Here is a 22068-nt window from a genome sequence, read left to right on the forward strand (position 1 = left end):
TGAGGATACAGGCATAATGATATACCAGGCCCAACATAAAGTCATTTAACCCTAAGAGGTCCGGGGAGGGGGGTGGAATCAACCCCCCCTCCCCCCCCCCCCCGACATTTTCCGCGACCATTCTGCCATGCAAATTTTTTTGACCGCGCTGCTCTCTGACTTTTTACTTTCAAATCTCGCACATCTGATGACACCATTTTCGCGTAAATCAGACATGCCGTTACGATGCTGCACGACCTTTTATACATGCTTGTCAGACCGAAAATGGCTCAAAAACGTGATTTTGTGTACAAAATCTATGCAAATAGAGTTTTCTCTCCTTATTCAAAAAGATATGATTATTTTCACTTTCAATGGCTGAAATCAATTAATTTCATCATAATTATTTTTGAAATAGGTTCTGTAATAAATTTTGTGGAAAAAAAACGGAAAAACACAAAAGGTTGAAAAACAGAAATACATAAAAAATTCATAAAACAATAGAATAGATAAGAAATTAATTTTGATTCCAGATTTTTTTTCAAGTACATTGTTAGGAATCCTACAAGGAATAATATTACCAAAAATTAGGATGCCATTAGCTTTACTTTCTGAATTAGAGCAAAATTTATGATGTCATGCATATTAAATATTAAAAACATGTGAAATATAAAAAAATGAAAAATTCAATTTTTTTCTTTTATGGTAGATTACGCGATATGTAATGTATGTGCCATATTTTAGGGCGATTGTGCGATCAACGGCGGAGATTTCGGAGGGGGAGGGGGTTGAATCAACCCTCCCCTGGCCAAAGAATAGGCCAAAAATCCCTGCCTGGTTAGGGTTAGCAATCTAAAGTTTTGATCATTGTCTGAATGAAGAATTCTCAGCTTTATGAGGGTATGAATTAACTCATTAAATTTTGACTTTCCAAACCATTAGAAAAAAATGAATAAAAGCATATCAGCTGTAGACGGCAAACAGATTAAAACCGTAAAACGAGGAATGTTCGTGTGCATGTTAATTTCGCAAATTTTGTGAGAGCCAAGATTCGCGAAATTATAATGCATGCAAGAGTTCTTGTCTACACTATATGCATTGAATGTCAGACATTGGTGGACAGCAAACGGATTTAAAACCGTAAAACAAGGAATGTTCGCTTGCATGTTAATTTTGTGAATTTTGCGAGAGCCAAGATTCGCGAAATTATAATGCATGCAAGAGTTCTTGTCTACATTATTTGCACTGAATGTCAGAGGCAACTTGCGAAAATTTCATGCCACAAAACAGGCCGTCAGCTCCAATTTGCAAAAATTTCATGCCACAACAATATTGTGTTTTACAGTTAGTAGACCTCCCAGCAAAATGACCTGTGTGACTCTGTGGCTTTTGTGATGAAAGGTCACCAAATGTTTGCCTTGTACGGACATTGGAGTATGTTGCCTGAGCTCAGGCGTCATGGCACAAGTAGAAGATGAGTGCACTATGGGTAAAATGAGGACAAATACAATATTTATATGTATGTCATTTAAAAAGAGAAAAAAAATGGCCAGCTATTATCTGATTCATAAATTGATATCAATCATTTGCATGTACGTGTACATGTTTGATGCCCAAATAAACTGTAGATGTATGAACACTTGGGGATACTTATATTGTACAAAACTACTTTCAGGTATGTTGCTTTTTCCTCAAGTCAATATTCAGGCCAAAACGATACTCTGTAAACTGACCGTGCTCATGAGACTGTCGATTATTTCCCATGTCCAGGTATTGACCGCCAGCTGGCCAGACACATAGCCCATCTTTTCATTAGGGACCCGGTCTCTCTTTTCAGCGAGAGGATCAACCAAGATGACCGCAACGACTCAGACCATTTTGAGGTAAGAACACTTGACTCTATGTCACAACATACTGACCCCAAACTATGACTTTCTAATTTTTAGTGATGTCAATTTTCACTGTTGCACTGTGGCGTGGATAAGACTCCTAGTGTTCATTGTGAAGGTCTCAAGTTCAAATTCTGTCAAGTACCTACATCCATGGACAAAACATCCTTTACGTACCATGTCCCTCTTGACCCAGGTGTATAAATGGGTACCTGACAACGCTATTGTATAGATAATGATATTGGCAGGGCCCTCTGGTTTATAAGTGGCAACTCTGAAGGGGCTACCCTAAATAAAGAAAACCATATCATCATTATTATTATGTGTGTCATATTTCATTCTGAACCAGTGAACCTCTCTATTAAAGATCAAATCCTGGTAGAAGTTGGCTTGTACCATGTCCCTCTTGACCCAGGTGTATAAATGGGTACCTGACAATGCTTAGATAATGATATTGGCATATTGGGTACTCTAGATAGAGAAGACCATATCATTATTATTATGTGTGTCATATTTCAATATGAACTGGCCAGTGAACCTCTCTATTAAAGATTAAATCCTGGGAGAAGTTGGCTTGTACCATGTCCCTCTTAACCCAGGTGTATAAATGGGTACCTGACAATGCTATTAGATAACAACATTGACAGGGCCCTCTGGTTTATAAGTGGCCACTCTGAAGGGGCTACCCTAGATAAAGAAGACCATATCATCATCATTATAATGTGTGTCATGCTTCACTTCACTATGAACCAGTAAACCTATCTATCAAAGATCAAATCTTGGGAGAAGTAGCCTTGTACCATGATGTCCCTCTTGACCCAGGTGTACAAATGGGTACCTGGCAACACTAAGATAATGATACTGGCAGGGCCCTCTGGTTGATAAGTGGGAACTCTGAAGAGGCTACCCTAGATAAAGAAGACCTTATCATCATTATTATTAGATAAAGAAGACCGTACCATCATTATTATTATGTTTGCTATATTTCACTATGAATCAGTAAACCTCTGTATTAAAGATCAAATTCTGGGAGAAGTTGGCTTGTACCATGTCCCTCTTGACTCAGGTGTACAAATGGGTACCTGACAACGCTAGAATAATGATATTGATGGGGCCCTCTGGTTAATAAGTGGGAACTCTGAAGAGGCTACCCTAGATAAAGAAGACCTTATCATCATTATCATTAGATAAAGAAGACTGTATCATCATTATTTATGTGTGTTATACATGTATTTCACTATGAACCAGTGAACCTCTCTATTAAAGATCAAATCCTGGGAGAAGTTGGCTTGTACTATGTTCCTCTTGAACCAGGTGTATATAAGATAAAGTGGGTACCTGACAACGCTAAAGATAACGGTATTGGCAGGGCCCTCTGATTATTTAAAGTGGCAACTCAGAAGGGGCTACCCTAGATAGAGAAGACCATATCATAATTACCGCCGCCAAGGGAGGAGGTTAAATGTTTTTGTTACTGTTGGTTTGTGTGTTTGGTTGTCCTTGTGCAAAATAACTCAAAAAGTAGTCAACGGATTTGGATGAAACTTGCAGGAAAGATTTAGAATGATACAAGTAACAGATGATTAAATTTGGGTAGTGATCCAAGAATTTGGGGGAATTTATGAATGATTTCTGATATTTTGGCAGGTAGGGTCAGTGAACTTGGGGGTTCAGGCTGCGCGTACATGTATTTGAGATTTGCATGCGCGCACTAAAGTGGATTGTGCCATGTCCCTCTTGACCCGGGTGTATATCAATATGAGTACCTGACAACGCGAAGATAATTATATTGGCAGGGCCCTCTGGTTTATAAGTGGCAACTCTGAAGGGGCTACCCTAGATAAAGAAGACCATATCATCATTATTATTATGTGTGTCATTTTTCACCATGAACCAGTGAACCTCTCTATTACAAATCAAATCCTGGTAGAAGTTGGCCTGTACCATGTCCCTCTTGACCCAGGTGTATATCAATATGGGTACCTGACAATGCGAAGATAATTATATTGGCAGGGCCCTCTGGTTTATAAGTGGCAACTCTGAAGAGGCTACCCTAGATAAAGAAGACCATATCAAAGATAAAGAAGACCATATCATCATTATTATTATGTGTGTCATTTTGCACTATGAACCAATGACCCTCAGATCAAATCCTTGGTGAAGTTGGCTTGAATGAATAAAATGAAATTAAACCAACACAATGACAGAGGTGTGATCCTGCCCATATTCTGCTCATTTGCTTATATGCTTCCTACCAGTAACTTTACTTGTTGAAAACATTTTAGTACTGCAACATACCATAATTTTCTCTTGTCCAATTTCATTGAAAGTCTTATAATCCATGTCTTCTGACTGATTTTAGTTTCTGTCTTGTATTAAATCAATATGGATATTATATATGAATTGTTCTTCAGAACTAAATGCAAAAGAATTCCCAGCAAGAATCACATCTTCAATAGGCTTTATATGAAGGAAAGTCTCATGATTACTTTTTGTACTCTGAACCTTTATAGCATTTCATATGGTTGATGCATACCATGCCCTCATTTTGAAATCTTTACTTTGGCATGTTTCATTTCTCCATAATGTTTAAAACCACCAGAGTGTATGACATAATTATAAGTTTTCTAAGTTTCACCATGCAGCAAATTAAAGCCAATAATGTATTGAATAAGAGAAATTGTTGATAAAGTGAAGGTCTTGTATGTGTGGTATTCTGTCCCTCTTTCTTCCTCACTACCGTATCTATTTCTCTATAGTTGCGGTCAGACTGGCTAAAGATCGAGAAGTTCAAGATCTTGAAGTTTTGCCAGTGTGACAGCAAACTGACCCCAAACTTCCCGTGAAACTTCTCGATCTATTTACGCGCAGTGTCTCCGAAGCGCGAGGCCATTGTCATGTACAGATATGCATTGTTACAAACGTCACAATCACTGGCTATCGGACAGCGTACTCTTTCTTGCGTGCGTACCAATGGCTCAAACTCCGTGATCTTAAACTTCTCGATATCTTGCCAGTCTGACCGTGCCTTATGTCTCTCTCTATAAAAATAATATCTATCTCTGATATCACTCCCTTATCCTTTGTAATAGCTTGTGTCAAAACTTGAGCTTTAATTCCAGTGCCTCTCTTCCTCTTTTTCCGATACATGACAGAACATCCAGTCAACCAATTGGCAGTCGATGAGATTCAAACCACCACCAGTCAACTCCAAGATTGGCTGGAGAGTGGAGTTCAGACCCATTGAGGTGAGAATGATGACTACATTGTAGTCTGAGATGTGACCCTGCATCACACAACCAACCAAAAGTTGGCAGACATAGATATTTCAATAAAGATACAATGTAGATTCTTGGAGAGCAGACTCTAAGCTTTGAAATAATGTATAACACTGATCAAATGGACTCTTCTAACTAAATCATGGAAAGAAAGCACACAATCTAAAAACCTGTTTACTGAGCTGAGAGAAGAGAAGATTGACTTGGTTGACCCATTTCATTTATTTTGAGTCCTTATAAATGTAAGATATCTGCATGTTCTTTTTTGTTCGTTTTGTGATATGCAGTCACATACGTGTATCAGCTACAGTCTCTCACTGTGGTCCAGTTTCAACCCGTTACAAAATTGAGTCATGTAAAAATACTGACAGGTAGGCATGTATTTATTGAAAAAAGTGTTCATTCTTTGAGAAAAATGATCTGATGTACACGTAGAAGACGTATGGTGTAAGACAGAGATTTGCTAGTCTTGGATTAGGATGTTCTGAACAGGTGACTCCCATTGAAATGAAGTCCACTGGACTGGCGGTTTGTTTTTGTTCCACCAAAATGTTGTTTAGATAAACCAGACAATAAAGTCTGTTGTGATTTATTGGTACGGATAATCATCGGGATCTAAATTTTTTACTTTGTTAAAGTGAAATTTTGTTTTAAGTGTGTTTTCTATATAACGGGAATGAACTGTGTTTTCATATCTTCCCATGATGACAGGTGCAATTGACTGACTTTGAGAATGCAGCCTTCGTGGTATTCCTCGTCCTCCTCACCCGTGCAATCTTGACATTCAAGCTCAACTTCCTCATTCCAATCTCAAAGGTACGTGAGGAGCGAGCAAGCCATATCGGCTCGCCAAGAATATTGTCAATCTTTTTGAAGATACATTTTGATTGCAAGTGTCCAAATTATGTAAACAGCTTGGTAAAAGTTTGCATGATAAATGACAAGTAATGATTTTGCTCAAATGGCGAAAGTGGTGTTGGTCAGTGAAATGATCTTAAAGATATATTGTCAAAGTGGTAGCTGGGTGTTGAGACAGTGATATTACTGTCACCCAAAGAAGAGTTGTGTCTCTGTGTTCACCCTCTAACAAATGTGATGCCCCATCACCATGCTACCTTTCATGGAATCACAAACTTTGAAGCCAAGGAGTCTACAAAAATATATATGTTAATGTAAAAAAAAAATAAAAAAAAAATGTACGCCAGCATACATTGAAGGTGAAAGTTTGGTAGCTTAAATATGTCTTGTCATGATGTTAAAGTTTATGAATGTTTTCGTATGTTCAAAAGTGTTTGTTTTGTTATGATACATGTTAGAGTATTTTTAGAGGACTGTAGAAAATAGTCAGTTTCATGATTGTGTTTGCTAACAAGCATTCATTTCTTTTTTAACCCTAACTAGGCCGCAATCGCAAAAAGCTATCGCAGCGACGTTTCATGACTTTTTTCTTTGAAGTCTCCGGCATCTTTTGACACCAAATTTGCGAGGCCGGGCGCGCGGTTCTGAAGTTACACATAAATATGTGCATGCATGTCAGACCAAAAATTGCTCAAAAACGTGAATTCGTGTACAATTTCAATGCAAACTGTGCTTACAGGCAAATTTTATAAAAGCATGATTATTTGGGTGTTTTATTGATTAAAATCAATGAATAACATATTTTCTTGTTCGGAGCGATGTCACGGACAAATTTCATCGAAAAAACAATGAAAAACAAAGTCGAAAAAACAGAGAAATTCATAAGAAATTCAAAAAACAATAAAATACTTCAGAATTCTTTGTGATATCACAATTTTTTTTATCACATTTGCTAAGGACACTAAAAGAATATTTACACAAAAAATGTGCCTGTTTTGAGCTTTATTTTGTGATTTATACCAAATAGTCTGATTTCACCCATCATTATGCATAAATTAGCATAATTTAGCATAAATGATAATTTTTTTAAAATTAACTTCATGGTATTTTAGATTACATCATAGGCAATGTGTGTGCCAATTTTCGTCGCGATCGCGCAGTCAACGGCCGAGATCTGGAGGGGAGGCCTGGGAGGTCCCCCCCCTCCGGCTCTATCAACTACCTATTAAAATAGCCTCGCCTAGTTAGGGTTAAGGGATCATGTAAAACAGATCAGCAAAACTTAATTTGAAGGAAAATCAGGAAAATCATTTTGTTGTGAGCAAGATGATGTCAGTTTTAAGTTGTACACTAGTTTTGCCGTGTACACAGTGTTGATAGATCTCATGCCTTCCTGTGCCAATATATGTGACACTGCACCTCAAAACAAACAAAAAGTCGCCAGACATGAATTTTTAGTTAAGACCATATTCTGAAAGAGCAGACTTTAAGCTTTAAAATGATGTATAACTCAAATCAAATGGACTCTCCTAACCTGTATAAATATTGGAAAGAAAGCACAAACTCAGAAAAAGTGTGAACTGAGAAAAGAGGCTCTGAAGTACAGTGTCTATTCAAGCGCTTAATCTTTACCAAACCCTGCTGGCTGTGCGATAAATGGGACAAAAAAAACAGGAAGTAAACCACCAGAGTAACAACAATGAAGAGATTATTAGATTAAACTGAAATTAAGCATGCCTCATTAACACATTCTGTCCATAATCAATGCCAACTTTCAAAGCAGTAGCACTATCCTTTCAAAAGTTATTAGAGTTGAAAGTGAAGAGTGTGGACAAGGTTTTTCAAAAATGAAAAAGGGATTCTAAAGACACACCTAATCACACTATTCTACCAAAAGTGTTCGAGATAAACTGTTAAAAAAACACACTTTCCCGCCCGTTTTATAATACCAAATTTTAGCATAATGTTAAAGAAGACCCGCTCTTTCAGAAAATATGAAAAAGTCAAGTTCGGCTAGGTTGACCCATTTCACTTATTTTCAGTCCTCACGCAAAATCAGTGTGTGCGACTTTATGTTTGTTTTGAGGTGCACGGTCACATATACAATGGTTCACCTGGACACAATCTTTAATACACTGTAGTCAGCATTGTTTCTATTTATTTTGCCTTTTTACATACATGTATGCATATTGTTCCTGTGGTATTCAAAGTTTGACAAGAAGTTTGTTTCACTGTCCTATATGTTAATAGTAATGTGCATGTTTTTTTTGAAGAAAATTGCATTCTGATGACACGCCTGTGTAGTGTATATTCCCATTCTGCCTTTAGGTTGATGAAAACATGAAGAGGGCTCAGAAGAAAGATGCAGTCCTGAACGAAAAATTCTACTTCAGAAAAGACATCCATTCATGTGAGTATGACCGCATAGTTACTCGTTAGTCACATTTTACAGAATCATTGAAAGTGAAATGCCACTTCATGTCCAAATAATACTGTAAAACATAATATATTCGCGGCACGAAATTTTCGCGAATTGGAGCCGACGGCATTTTTCGTGGCAAGAAATTTTCGCGAATTGCCTCTTGCGTTCAATGCAAATAGTGTAGATAAGAAATTTCGCGTGCATTTTAATTTTGCGAATCTTGGCGCTCGCGAAATTCGCGAAATTAAAATGCACGCGAACATTTCTCGTTTTACAGTAAACAAAAGGGATTAAAGAAGTGGAATTCAATCAGGTGTAAAATAAGAAATAAAGACTTGCTTTAATCCTTGTTTGTGACAGAGTTCAGGGGCAGTTTCATTCATGAATGGAACAGCTGTAGAGCATTGAGTGGGCTTAATAGTCCCACTAATAGAGCAAAAGCGGGAGTTACTTGAATTGTGTTATGGGAAGTGAGAGTACTCTCACACCTGATTGAGCAGTTTCATCGATGAAACTGCCCCTGATGCTATCAGGGAAAATTAGTCTGTATGATGTCAAAATTTGGCTTGTTTTCATGAAGCAATGATTTCATACAAAATGGTCACAGGGGTGAAATCTTGTTTCATTGTAGTGTATCAGAGTAAACACCATGTACCATTAATTTGTTTTATGCAACAACTCTGGGCATCAACAAAATGTGGTCCACAGCAAGCTTTCATTTTCTATTGATGAGAAGATTGCTGGATAGCCCATTTTCAGTTGTATATATAACTGGTCTTCTGTGGGGTCCAGTTGGATGTGAGGTGGGACTACTTCACTGGGTTATGCATCCTGCTGTTTGATACAAAATCTAGACATTTTTTTTTTTTTTTTCAGTCACAATTCTCACCGCACAATTTCACGTCTTTTTGCCAAAATTTGCACAAATTTGTGCAACTTGGGTTGCGACCCAAATTTTGCAAAAAACACAAAACAAAACATGCAACCCCCCCAAAAAACACACAAACCCCCCCCCCCCCCAAAAAAAAAAAACAAACAAAAAAAAACAAAACAAAAAAAAAAACATGCGTAGCTACAGCCTTTCAACTTTTGCCATTCACAGTATCCAGTGTATGGGACCACTGAAAACAAAAACTGCCGAATAATAACATGACAAAAAATTTATTGTGTGCCCGGTAAGTAGGACAGAATTGTATGAAAGTGACAGACCACTAATACGGGAACGAAAGAGTGAGACCAAGCTCAGCGCATTCATGGAGTGTACACCCAAGTACGAACAAAAAGTATGGCAGCTTTTAAAAAATGTTTACAAACAGAAAAATATATCTCATTATCAGGAATAAAAATACATCAATATAACAGGAATAAGATCTGCAGAATTGCCTCGTTATATCAGGTACATTGTATCTCAACTTCTGTATATGCCATCCTTTTATAAAGAGATTCCACTCTGAAAGAAAGAAAGATATTATTCGGAGGGGTGAAGGTTCAGGTGCGAGTTTCTTCACTTTGTCTCCCTCTACAAATTAAATTTGTTAAGACCGCAACTGCTGATCTGTAAATTAACAAACATGTCGGAAAAAAGGTACCAGCGGGACTCGAACCTGTCATCTATGTACTGCTTTCCGGGCAGCGACACTACCACCAGGCTGTCCCTGGTAGCTGGCAGTGATGCGATGAACATGGAACAAATACTCAAGCTCCAAAATTCCGACATTGTATGTTAAGTAGCCCAAGGCAGACAAGGCATATTAAATGAAAGAAAGAAAGATAATATTCAGAAAGAAAGAATGAATATTAAAGGACAAGTCCACCTTCATATACATAAGGATTGTGAGAATGCAACAATATTAGTAGAACACATCAGTGAAGATTTGAGGAAAATCGGACTATCCTTCCAAAAGTTATGAATCTTTTAAGTATCTGCACAGTCACTGCTGGATAAGAAGACTACTACAGTGTATGATGCCACATGCGTACAACGATCTAAGGAAAATAAAAAGAGAATTTCACAAAACTTTACTTTTTTGAATAAAGTGCAAATTTCTTTGACTTGTTACTGACGTATGTTAAGGGTAATATTATTCCCCCTGCCTTCTGAAAGAGAGAAGATGAGTGTTCTTTTGTTATGCGAGAAAAATGGAAATATGTTGAATTTTCTTTATTCTTTCTTTATAACGTTGTACACATGTGACATCACAAGCTATATTAGTCTTTTCGTCCAGCCATGACTGAGCAGAAACTTCAAAAATTCATAACTTTTGAACGGATTGTCCGATTTTCCTCAAACTCTCACTGATATATTCTTCTAATTTTGCTGCATTCACTCAACCCACATGTCTATGAAGGTGGACTTGTCCTTTAATTCCACTGTATTTTCATTTCCATCCAGTCAGCGACACAGAGATAACCACAAACGTTGGGACGTGTACAGACATGAAGGAGTACTATGGCTGCATGGACATCAATACCATCATCAACGGCGGACAGTACCCAGACTGCCCCCAGGCCAATTTCCCCGGACTGGTGCCGCTGGTCCGCCAGTACCTCAACACGCAGGAAGGCGTAGACGTAGACACACGGTGCACGATCATCCACTACCTCAAACTCATTTCTGACCGGGCGGCAGGTATTCAATCGGACCTTCAATCGCGTCAAAGCTTTGAATCAGATGCATATTAGTGTTATTATTTTTTGTTTTGCTAATCCTTATGTGGCCGACACCTAGTTTTAAGCCTCTATCTCTTGTTCTCCTCTTTTCCTCTGAAAGCATCCAGTTTGCCTGCCAGAAATGACTGCTTATAACCATGACAACTAAAACATCAAATTTTGTAGTTGCTTTTGTCGCTGTTTGGATACTCTGTTATTGAAATGCAGAAAGCATACTAGGAACTTTTGCACAGAAAATTGATACAGTTTCACTACAGAAAGACTTTTAATGCTTTTTTAGTCTGTGCTAAATGCTAAAGACATGGCTTGGGAAATGCAGGTGAATGAAGCTATATTGTTGGTTTCTGTGTAATGTGTACAAGATATAGCTGGTTGTGAATACTTGCAGGGTGCATTGGGAAGTTGTTTCCTCTAATCCTCTCCCCCCCCCCCCCCCCTTTTTCGGCAGTCTTTGTCCAGAAAAGGAAAGTAATGATAGAATGATTTAATACTGTTTCTGCTAAGGTTCCCCTGGTGCTACCAAAATCTGAGTTGCGATCCAAAATGACCTCTACTTTTTGAGTGAAGTTTTCCATAGATATGGTTTGAAAAAAAAAGAAAATACATGTTAATATTGGACAGGGAAAACTTTTGGGGCAAGAAATCTTGTTGCATTGGTGCTTGTTTCATCAGGGTTCTCCTAAAACTTGCCTTTTTGCCTTATGTATGTAGGTCGCCTGAAGACAACAGCACGGTGGATACGTGATTTTGTCCTCAGTCACCCCGACTACAAGCAGGACTCAGTCGTCTCTGAGCTGATCAACTACGACCTCATCCGCGAGTTCGATCTCATCTCAAGAGGAGAGATGGAGGCACCCGATCTCGTCAACACGCAGATCTCCCGCTCATCTGGCGACATTCCGGAATCCATTCAGAAGGTGGAATTCCAGAAGGATACCAACGTGTGACACGAGCTTACATGTCATAAAAATCTGGGGGATGTTTCATCAACGTTTGTCGGCGCTGACAACTTGAATCACCATAGTAACAGTCGGTGACCAGAGCATCTCAGCCAATCAAAACCAAGGATTTTGCTGAAATTGGTCAGCGGCAACAGTTGTCGGCGCTGACAAGCATTGATGAAACACCCCCCTGGAATTTTAGCCAATTCCTTCAATTTTTTTAGCAGAACTGGAAGAAGGTAAAGATGAAGAGATCTCATCATTTGAGCTTTAGAACTTCCCTGCAGCCAACAGTGTAGTGCCAACAGTGCAGTGGCCAAGAAATGTACTCGAGGACAGTAGAAGCAATCATGGGTAATGGTTCATTGGTGAAAATGTAGAAGAAATCAGTAGCTTTGACTTCTCATTGCCACGTTTACGTTGACATCCCTCTATGACAGAGAATATGAAGCAGCGATATGAAAATGTTGTCGCCGAATCTGTCAGTGGTGACACTGGACATTTCGAAATAGATGTAGACATAGTATATTGATTTTTGTATGCGTCTGATGACTGTGGTACAATCATACATTGTATACCGGGGTATGTAAATAGTGATTTCTGTGATATAAAAGCTATTTGGTACTGTACATGTTGTCACCTCCGGAATACAATGCTAGTGAAATTGTATTTGTAAGTTGGAACTATTCATGATGTGATTCCAGTATATAACAAATACATCTTCCAAATGAAGTGGATAACGATTGTGAAATTGAAGATATCGTGCCCTCCACGACACTTTCATGTACTTTAACATTCAATAGATATGATTATATTTCCTTATGTGTACAAAGAGAAATGAGGGAGGTAAGGAATTGAAAAATCAATGTGTTAATTAATTTATTCATGTATGTATGTGTAAGTATGTAATGTATAAACAAAATTATTTTTAGAGAAGTATGCTGTGCATGCTGGGGTTACGTTTTCTTTTCTGTTAGGAAAATGTGCCTTTACCGTATGTCAGAAGAATGTAATTCACTGCATAAATTCTATAAGAATGTGATTATAAATCATGGAAATGTTTCTAAGGTAATTTTTTAAAAAATGATCTTTGTGTCAAACTGTGTAATATCTATGTCATAATCAATTGCAGTAATGAACAGCTTAACAGTATGTATGTTGAGGATAATAATTTCCTAGAAAAACAGGAAATTTGTATTTTGAAGTCATTGTGTTACCTCATTTTCCAGACTGTATGACAGTTTTGCAGTGATGGCACTGTTGTTTAAGTTTTATAGTTGGGTCCCTCCCCACCCCACCCTTGTGGATTTGAGTCACTCAAAACAGTTTCCCTAGTTCCATTATTTACGTATCAATCTCACCCCTGTAATTCCTAAAATTCCGCTTCCCATCCCCTCCTTCAAAAATAGAAAATACACTTGTATATTCAAATATATATATACAGTATGTCCCCCCAAAATTTACAATTGGATTTTTGCATTGATAACTTTCAACTGGCTGAATGCTATTTCAGGGTCTAAAAATAAAACATCTTGCCTATGTTTTGCAGAAAACCATTCCATTTGTTTAAGTTGCCACAGAGAAATGTGGATCATTGTAAAGGATGCCATCTGTCTGATTCTTCCAAGTTTAGCACTTGGTGATGCTCTTGGCACTGCATATTAATATGTGAACACAATGGACAGAACTTTGAGAGAAGGGATTCCTGGCATGCTCTAAAAAATTCTCTTTTCTCATTGACCACTGAAGCAAATGGGATGGGGTTTTCTGTAGGATGTGGGTAATAAGTTATAGTTTCATACCCTGAAATTTTATTTGGATTGATTCACTACTTCAAAAGTTACCGTAGTGGAAGGTCCTGTTTTAATTTTTTTTTTCGGGACTGCCGACATACAGTATATGCAAAGGTAGAAAAGCATTCAGGAGGGCACAGACCTTGGCCAAACCTCTTATTTCCAGTGATAAAGAAGCCTCCTGTCATGTCTCATTTGCATAATCTATCTCATCAGAAGCTTAAGCCCCCGTTCCACTATCACGATTTGGACCCCGATCTGTCCCGATCTAGCAGATCGGGAGAGAGCGGCAAAAGCGTACGGGGATCGGAAGCATCGTAGCAGCAGCTTGTGGAGGTCGGGGTTGGAGCGGGCAGTTTTTCAGATCGGGAAGAAATTTTGAACCGGTTCAAAATTTCTTCCCGATCTCCCCGATCAAAATTGACATATTTTTAATCGTACGGCAAGCGGGGAGAGCGTAGTGACAGCGTAAACGCAGCGGGGAGAGCGTAATGACGGCGTAAACGCAGCGGGATGAGCGTAACAAGGTCTTTCTGAGCGTAGTAACATCGGCACAAGAACGGGAAGTAATTTTAGCTGTAATTTTCGAAGAAGAAGAAGAGATGAAGAAAAAGAAGAGAAGAAAGCAGCGAAGCAGCTACCCGAAAGGCGAAGAAAGAGAGACTGCACGTGATGCTGAAAGAGGAGAACTCAAGAGGACATAGCAGAATTTTGAAGAATATGAAATCATCTACAACTGGAGGAAGACGGACTATAAAAGCAAGGACATCAAGAAAAATCCTTTGAAAAATCAGCACGCCTTTGTTTATACAATGCATTGCTGCAAAAGAACCGTGAGTTGAGGAGGCTCTTCAAGTTCAAGTTCACGTTGATTTATTTCACTTCCAACAAACAAATAATAAAAAATACAAAGAAACGCTCATATACACAGACGTCATGAAATCAGTACCACAATGCGATGAACAGAATAACATTGTAAAAGAGATGCAGGCAAATTATCAACAGAGATACAAATAACAGTTACGTCACTGTGGTAAATGCATACAAAATATTGCTGGAAATGGAGGGGACTGCTAAAAAGCAGAGCTTGTAGTATTAGAATGCAGTCCCCTCATAGAGAAAAATATATAATTGCAAAAAACAACAACAACAAATTTCCCTAAGCGGTAGCAAAAAAAAAAAAAAAAAAGACAGACAGAGTAATACACACATACATGCACACATACGGACGCACATTAACAAACACATGGCGGCTCTCTTGTAAGGAAAAAATTGATGAGAGGATAGAAAGATATAGTAGTGAAGAAGGTAGTAAGTCCGAGGTGGACAAGGGGGGGGGGGGGGAGGGGAGAGGAGAGGGAAATGGTGGGTCATAACCAGGGCACTGGAGGCACAGAAGCACGGGCTCGCTGATGAAGAAAGAGTAGTGAGAATAACGAAGCAACACCAACTTCAAAATCAAAAGTAACAAAAGAAGAATGAATCTTCGAGGTCCACAGTATATTTCTTCGGTTCTGCATGCTAATAAGTTGACTGACTGCTGACCCACAGTCGAATCGGGGTACATCGGGGCACATCGGGCACTTTTCAGCTCTCTGAACGGGGTAACAGCGTGATAAGATCGTATAGATCGTTCAGAGCGTAGATACAGCGTGCATTGATCGGATAACATCGGCAACATCGCACTAATAGCGTAGCTACATCGTTCTAAAGCGTACCGGCAGCGGCAGAGATCGCAATGTCTAATTCCCGATCATCGTAGTAAGAGCGTAGCAAGCACTTGGTAGTCGTAACTGCAGCGTACTTAGAGCGTTCTAACATCGTACTGTGTCCAGATCGGCTCAGGTTTTACCCGATCCTTCCCGACCTGAGAAAATTGTCAAATCGTAGCGAGAACGGCATAGTGGAACGGGGGCTTTACAGCACGCTGCTCCTCTGGCCTGGGCTCAAGTGCACACATGCACACCTCAAACAGAGCTGCCAAGTCTCCCTGATTCTGCAGGAGTCTCCTTGAAAATGTCAAAATCTGTTCATGTCTGAATAAGAGAATATTAACATCTCCCTGATTTGGGACATTATTTTCACTCATTGAAATGCATGTAACACGCAGATATCTCCCTGATTGCTGTGTGGAATCTCCCTGATTTGGATGTGGGAATGTTGGCAGACCTGTTCAAATACCGTCAGCTTCACCTCCCTCGTTTGTTGTTCCATTTTGCCAGTGCTAATCCTTAAAAAACAAAACAAAAACAAAAACAAAACGTTAAAAAAAAGTAGCGTCGCTGGGGTGACTAGACCTTGTATCTGCAATTTTGGTGAAAATGACTTTTTTAGAGTAATAGTCAAATAATGGGTTAAGTGATGTCCTGTCCAAATCCCTACTGTCTTAGTCCAAAAATGAAGCCACCACGGCATGTCAAAGGAAAGGCTATCCCATTCGCTATAGTGCTTTGGCCGCCATGTTTTTTGGCTCTCGTGAACATTTGACATTTCGTAGATTCGAGGTCTTGTCGCCCCAGCGACGGTATGCTGGATCCAAACTGTTTTCCAGCTCACTACCAAAATGTAATCATTATTCTGTTCCTTGTGTCTTTATCATATCGACTTTTCCTGTAAGTTTTACTCGAATCCCTTCATAACTTTTTTAAGTTGTTTGTGAACTGAAGGACAGACAGACAGGCAGACAGACAAAGCAATGCCGTCAGAAGCATTACCTCTTTGGTGGAGGTAAATATCGAAACGGAACAGACAAATTGGTGATATTTTAGGGCTTTGTAGCAATCATGATCCTTGGGTGTTTGTTATTTTTTCTGTGGAAACAGTGAGTAACTATGATTGTTATGGTTCAATATGTGTATTGCCTATCTTTGTTTTTTAAAGTTTTTTGTTAAATGTCTGATTATTTGGTATAAAAGTCTGTTATACATGTCACTAGGTGTGTCAAAAGCAGACAGTGCATAGAGCAGGAACTCCATAATCTTTAATGTAATAGTATTTAGAGTGAAGTGAAATGTTTAGAATGTATTGCCCCAAGATATTCTTCAACTTTACTGTTGTCATAGAAAGGGTAAGTATCAAATACGAAGGAATTTTGTAAAATAAATATTTTTACAAGAGTAACTTTGAATGTAAACTTTAAGATTTCCTACAACTGCTCTGTAGCTCTTTTTGCTCTGTATGTAAACAGTCTTTCTCAAACTATGTCAAATTATATCAATTTATTCCTGACTTTATTGATATCATGGACCTCAACAGCTGATCCTTGCGGTCCCATTTTGGAGTTTGTTATACTGTAAACTAAATCATGATATCATGCATGATTGTTTTTAAAATCATTCAGAGAGAGAACCTTAAAAAGGGGGTCTCTGTGAGGTCATACTACTGCCAGTGTACTAAAACTTTTCATAGACGATGACTGCAGCTGTCTTTGCGAAATATCGAGGGACCATGTGATACAATTTGACCTCAAGAGGCATTTGAATTTTGGGCAGAGTCCTGCCATTTGACACCAGAATTTGTGCAATTCCACATTTGCTGTATACTCCTGGGCGCTATCATTTAAAGGGGTTCGTATAGTTTTGGTTGAGACCTAACTTCAGGTTTCTTACATTTTGGGGGGAGTTAATGAGAAACCTCTTATCAAATATGAAAGAGCGTGTAATTCTAAGAGGGATTCAGTGTGTACTGGTATTTGATGAGAAATGGTTTTGAAATGGCCAAGATATCCAAAACAGAGCAATCCTAATAAAAGATGGGACCCACCTTTTTATTAGAATCACTTTGTTTTACTTTGTTTTTGGATGTCTCAGCCATTGCAAAACTGATTTTCACCTAATAAAGATTGAATTCTTCTTTGAATGGTATGCTCTGTATTATTTCGTAAGTGGTTTCTTGGTATCGCGCCAAAAGTTAAAAAGCCCAATCCTAATCTCCACTAATACTATATTACCATCCCTTTAAGACTCATGGTCACTGTCCCCTCCAAAATTTTGTCCCTGGTCAGACCCGACAAGTTTTACGGGCACACCGCCTGATGTCCCAGTGAGCGTCCAGCACACTGTGGTTAAGGAAGGGAAAGTCCTAGGACACAGTGTTGGACTTTCCCCGTGATGCGAGTCCTGGTGTGAATATGGGGTACTATATTCATGTATTTTTGCCTATTTTGTTCACGGTAAAATGTTCAATATGACATCAGACAGATTCGAAGTTATATATAAAACAACCACCACAGTCAGCTGCTCTCTATATTCAAAGTTCTTATATTAAAGTGGAAAATAATAAGATGCATGATCCTACAGTCTACCTGTGGCTTTGGTGGTCCCATGACATTCAAATCAATTCAATCAATTCAATCATAGTTAATTTCCAATCATCAGAAATCATAAAACATAGTACAAAGTATACATGTGATGAAATAATATTGTTCAAACGTTTGCTCCTGAGACAATAATATTGAAATAATATTGTTCAAACATTTGCTCCTGAGACAATAATTGCTCCCATGAAATATGTGTGCGCAAGGCTAAACATAAATTCTACCTACAAAGATGACTATAACCCTAATCCTAATCCTCACCCTCACATCAAACTATAACCTAAATCTTAAAACCCCATCACAAACCTATATAAGCCCGAAGTCCTTGGAGAAAAGACTGGAGCACTTGTCGCAGGAGCAAATGTCTTGTCACCGTCTTTGGTATTGGTCTATCAAAAAATGCTGAAGCAACAAATCAAAACAAAATCTGGTTGAAAATTACCTTAATTTCTGTGGGAAAATACAAATTTGAGTAATTGAATTTGATACTATGCAGAACCCCCCCCCCCCCCCCCCTCCATCATACAGTATAACCTTTGGAGTACATAATATGCTCTGTAAATGTTATAGCATGGACACACACGTTTGTCCATAGGTAATAAGCCACTTCGGGGTGAGCTCATGGGCACATGGGTACAAATGACCTTTCTTCTTTCTCAGTTGATTAGGCACTCCACTAGTCTCGAGCGACAGAAGGCATAAGTTTGCCCAACGTATATGGAATTCATCAGCCATGTTCAAACGAAGGATGAACTTGCGTAGACCAGGTGACCAGAATGATCCTTCCAATGGCATTTTGGAAAGCATCCATTTCATTATTTTGCATTGAATGTATTACCAATCTCTTTCTGTTGATATTGTCAGATACCGCTTTTGCTGTAGGGTGGATGTGCAGGCAAGCACCACTTATAGGGATAACTTGAATAATTATTACATCACAGATGCTTATCTCAGTGAATTTAAAAACCAACATGCTCTGCTGGTACAGATGATCTTTTTCTGCTTATGCTCAAAGTGGAGCCCGAACTGGCTTATTGTCCAAACTTCTGTGTGATTGAGTATTTCTGCATTCATTTCTCAGCACCACAGAGGTCAGTCAGCAGAATATGAAATAAAATGGTTCTGAGAATTCCACAGTTTTGTCTGTAAAGAGTTCTAATGACTAAGTATCTCTTATGAACAATTATATATGATTGATTAAATGATTGATTGAAATGATGTACCAGTCTGTATGCAAACTGGGAAATCGATATTATCATGCAAGTGAATAAATGTATCATTCAATCAACTGACAAAGTTTCTGGTGATCTGCACATGGTTTCAATCAAAAAGAAATATACAACATGCCAACACTCGTATCTCGATAATATTATATGTATGGGTATAGGTATATACATGTATATATATATATATATATATATATATATATACATATATATATACGTATATATATATATATATATATATATATATATATTTATACTTATCATATACATATATATACGTGTATATATATATATATATATATATATATATATATATACATATATATGAGAGATTTAGATGAAAATGTTAACAAGTTCAATTCTTATTCTGTTTCATTCATTCACGCTCTTAATATAGTCAACATAATGGAATGGCATTACTGATGACAAGCTGACGTTGGCCAATCCAGTTATCCTCTCACGAATGCTGTTCTGATATCCTGAATTTGAAAAAAATAAAAAAATAAAAATGGGAAAAGTTAGTGGAATATGAACAGTTAATTGGAACTTCATTTGATTTCAATTCAATTCAATTCAATAGTTTATTTATTTCCATCATCACAAAGAAAAGAAAAGAAAAAGTTGACATAATCCAAAGTGATACAATTTTTTTTCATTTCTCTTACACTCGTCTGATAAAGGATTTTTTCAATACAATATATATCATATTATACACGAATGATGTCGTAAAAAAAGAAACAATGCACTTTGTCATGGCAACAAAAATAGTAAATAATCACAATGATGGAAAACAGTGTTCCACTAAAAAAGCCACGCTTATAAAACGTGGAACACTGGAACAATACAACAGCACCAATTTGTTATACCAACAAGACATATTCATTTTAAATTCTTCTATATACTATTGTACATTTTACTCATTGATATAATGATGTTGATACTATGAACAATACTTATGAGGATTTTAGGATGCAAACGTATAAACTATAACATATCACATTTGTGGCACAGACACTATGGGGCCATGTGTGCCAGGAAAATTGAACGGAAAGGAAGATATGCAATCGGCCACAAAAAAAAAAAAAATGAAAAAAAAATGACGACAACAACAACAATAACACAATACACAGAAATAACAGAATTTGAGGAAATGCACTCAGACAAATACTGGACAACGAAGAACGAGGAAAAAGGAGCAGGGAAGAATAGAGAAGGAAAAGGAGAGGGATGGAAAAGGTCTGTGGACACACTACAAAATCTCAAGGAAAAGTGAAACATGACGGGTTTTTTCATTGAACAGAATTAATAATAATAATAATAATAATAATAATAATAATAATAATAATAATAATTGTTTTGGATATAAACTCCAAATTTTATTGTCCAAGAATGGAAATTCATTTTGCCCAATTGATCGTGGGCCCGGCAGCCACTGAGCAGCGCAAGATCGACGTTGCTCTAACCTTTTCAACTGTTGAACGGCAAACAGTAAGGTAGCAGCAACTCCCATCTTTTAATGTCTTTTGGTATGACGCGGCCGGGGTTTGAACCCACGACCTCCCGATTGTGAGGGCAGCCGCTCTACTCACTGAGCCAACACATCAATTAACTGGTATATTTAGAAAACAATTTTTTTTTTTAGTTTATACTTAAATGTAATTAACTTCACAGATTCTTTTAGATCATTATCTAAGCTATTCCAAAATCTGGGTCCGGTATAAACAAATGTATTTTGAGTGTGTGCAGTTCTAACTAAGGGAAGATGAAATTCTTTAGATTGTCTCGTGGGATAATTATGTACGTGGCTGTTACGGTGAAATAAAGAATAAAACATTTTGGGTAGATGATTGCAGTTGTAATTAAACATAAATTGACCAAGTTGAAACAAATACAACTCTTTTATTTTCAGAATTTTGTGCTCAAGGAAAAGCCTGTCAGTATGTGCGAAGGCCAGTGGCCATGCGTACTCGTGACAATTTCTATGCATAAAGATGGGGCCTATTGTATGCATGCATCAGCAAGTAAATACATAATACCAGATGAGGGAAAAATATTATTCATTATAAGCAAAAATGAGCGAGTCGACGAGGCAGCATGCAGATATCTAGCAACGGACAATTAAAGGGATCGTACAGTTTTTGGTTGAGACCTAATTTCAGGTTTCTAACATTTTTTGGTGAAATAATGAGAAACCTCTTATGGAATATGAAAGAGCATGTAATTCTATGAGGAATTCAATAATTATTTGATGAAAATTGGTTTTGAAATGGATGAGATATCCCCAAAAGAGCGATTCTAATGAAGTGTGGGACCCACACTTTATTACTATCGTTCTGTTTTACTTTGTTTTTGGATGTTTCAGTCATTCCAAACCTGGTTTTCATCAAATAAACTTTGAATTCCTCTTAAAATGGTATGCTCTGTATTATATCATTAGTGTTTTCTTGGTATCTTGCAAAAAGTTAAAAGCCCAATTCTCATCTCCACCAATACTGTACTATCCCTTTAATTTTAGATGATTATTTTTGGTGAAATAAATTATGTATTATTGTGACTGATTAATGTGCGTTCATGAAAGCGTTTTATACTAATGGTTTTGTGTATGTTACGACGATATTACCGAGTAACTGCTCGATTGAAGGCGTTCAGGAATGTACATAGGGCCTACATGTCTTATAAGCATGACTGTTTCGTCAT

At 37.8% G+C, this 22068-nt stretch overlaps 1 protein-coding gene across 1 annotated transcript in view; it reads left to right on the forward strand.

Moving 5' to 3' along the window:
• LOC139739454 (glutamate--cysteine ligase catalytic subunit-like) overlaps positions 1-12043 on the forward strand; it is a 32719-nt gene extending 20676 nt beyond the window's left edge. Inside the window, exons 10-15 of the mRNA XM_071650064.1 lie at positions 1750-1862; positions 5024-5116; positions 5858-5962; positions 8333-8414; positions 10819-11055; positions 11808-12043. Coding sequence (XP_071506165.1) covers positions 1750-1862; positions 5024-5116; positions 5858-5962; positions 8333-8414; positions 10819-11055; positions 11808-12043 — 866 coding nt within the window. The remainder of the gene's footprint in view (positions 1-1749; positions 1863-5023; positions 5117-5857; positions 5963-8332; positions 8415-10818; positions 11056-11807) is intronic.
• The last annotated feature ends 10025 nt before the right edge of the window (positions 12044-22068 follow it).

Source organism: Diadema antillarum, unplaced genomic scaffold (genome assembly GCF_040938485.1).
Source record: "Diadema antillarum isolate AM-2024a unplaced genomic scaffold, OU_Dant_1.0 seq00000799_RagTag, whole genome shotgun sequence".
NCBI lineage: Eukaryota > Metazoa > Echinodermata > Echinoidea > Diadematoida > Diadematidae > Diadema > Diadema antillarum.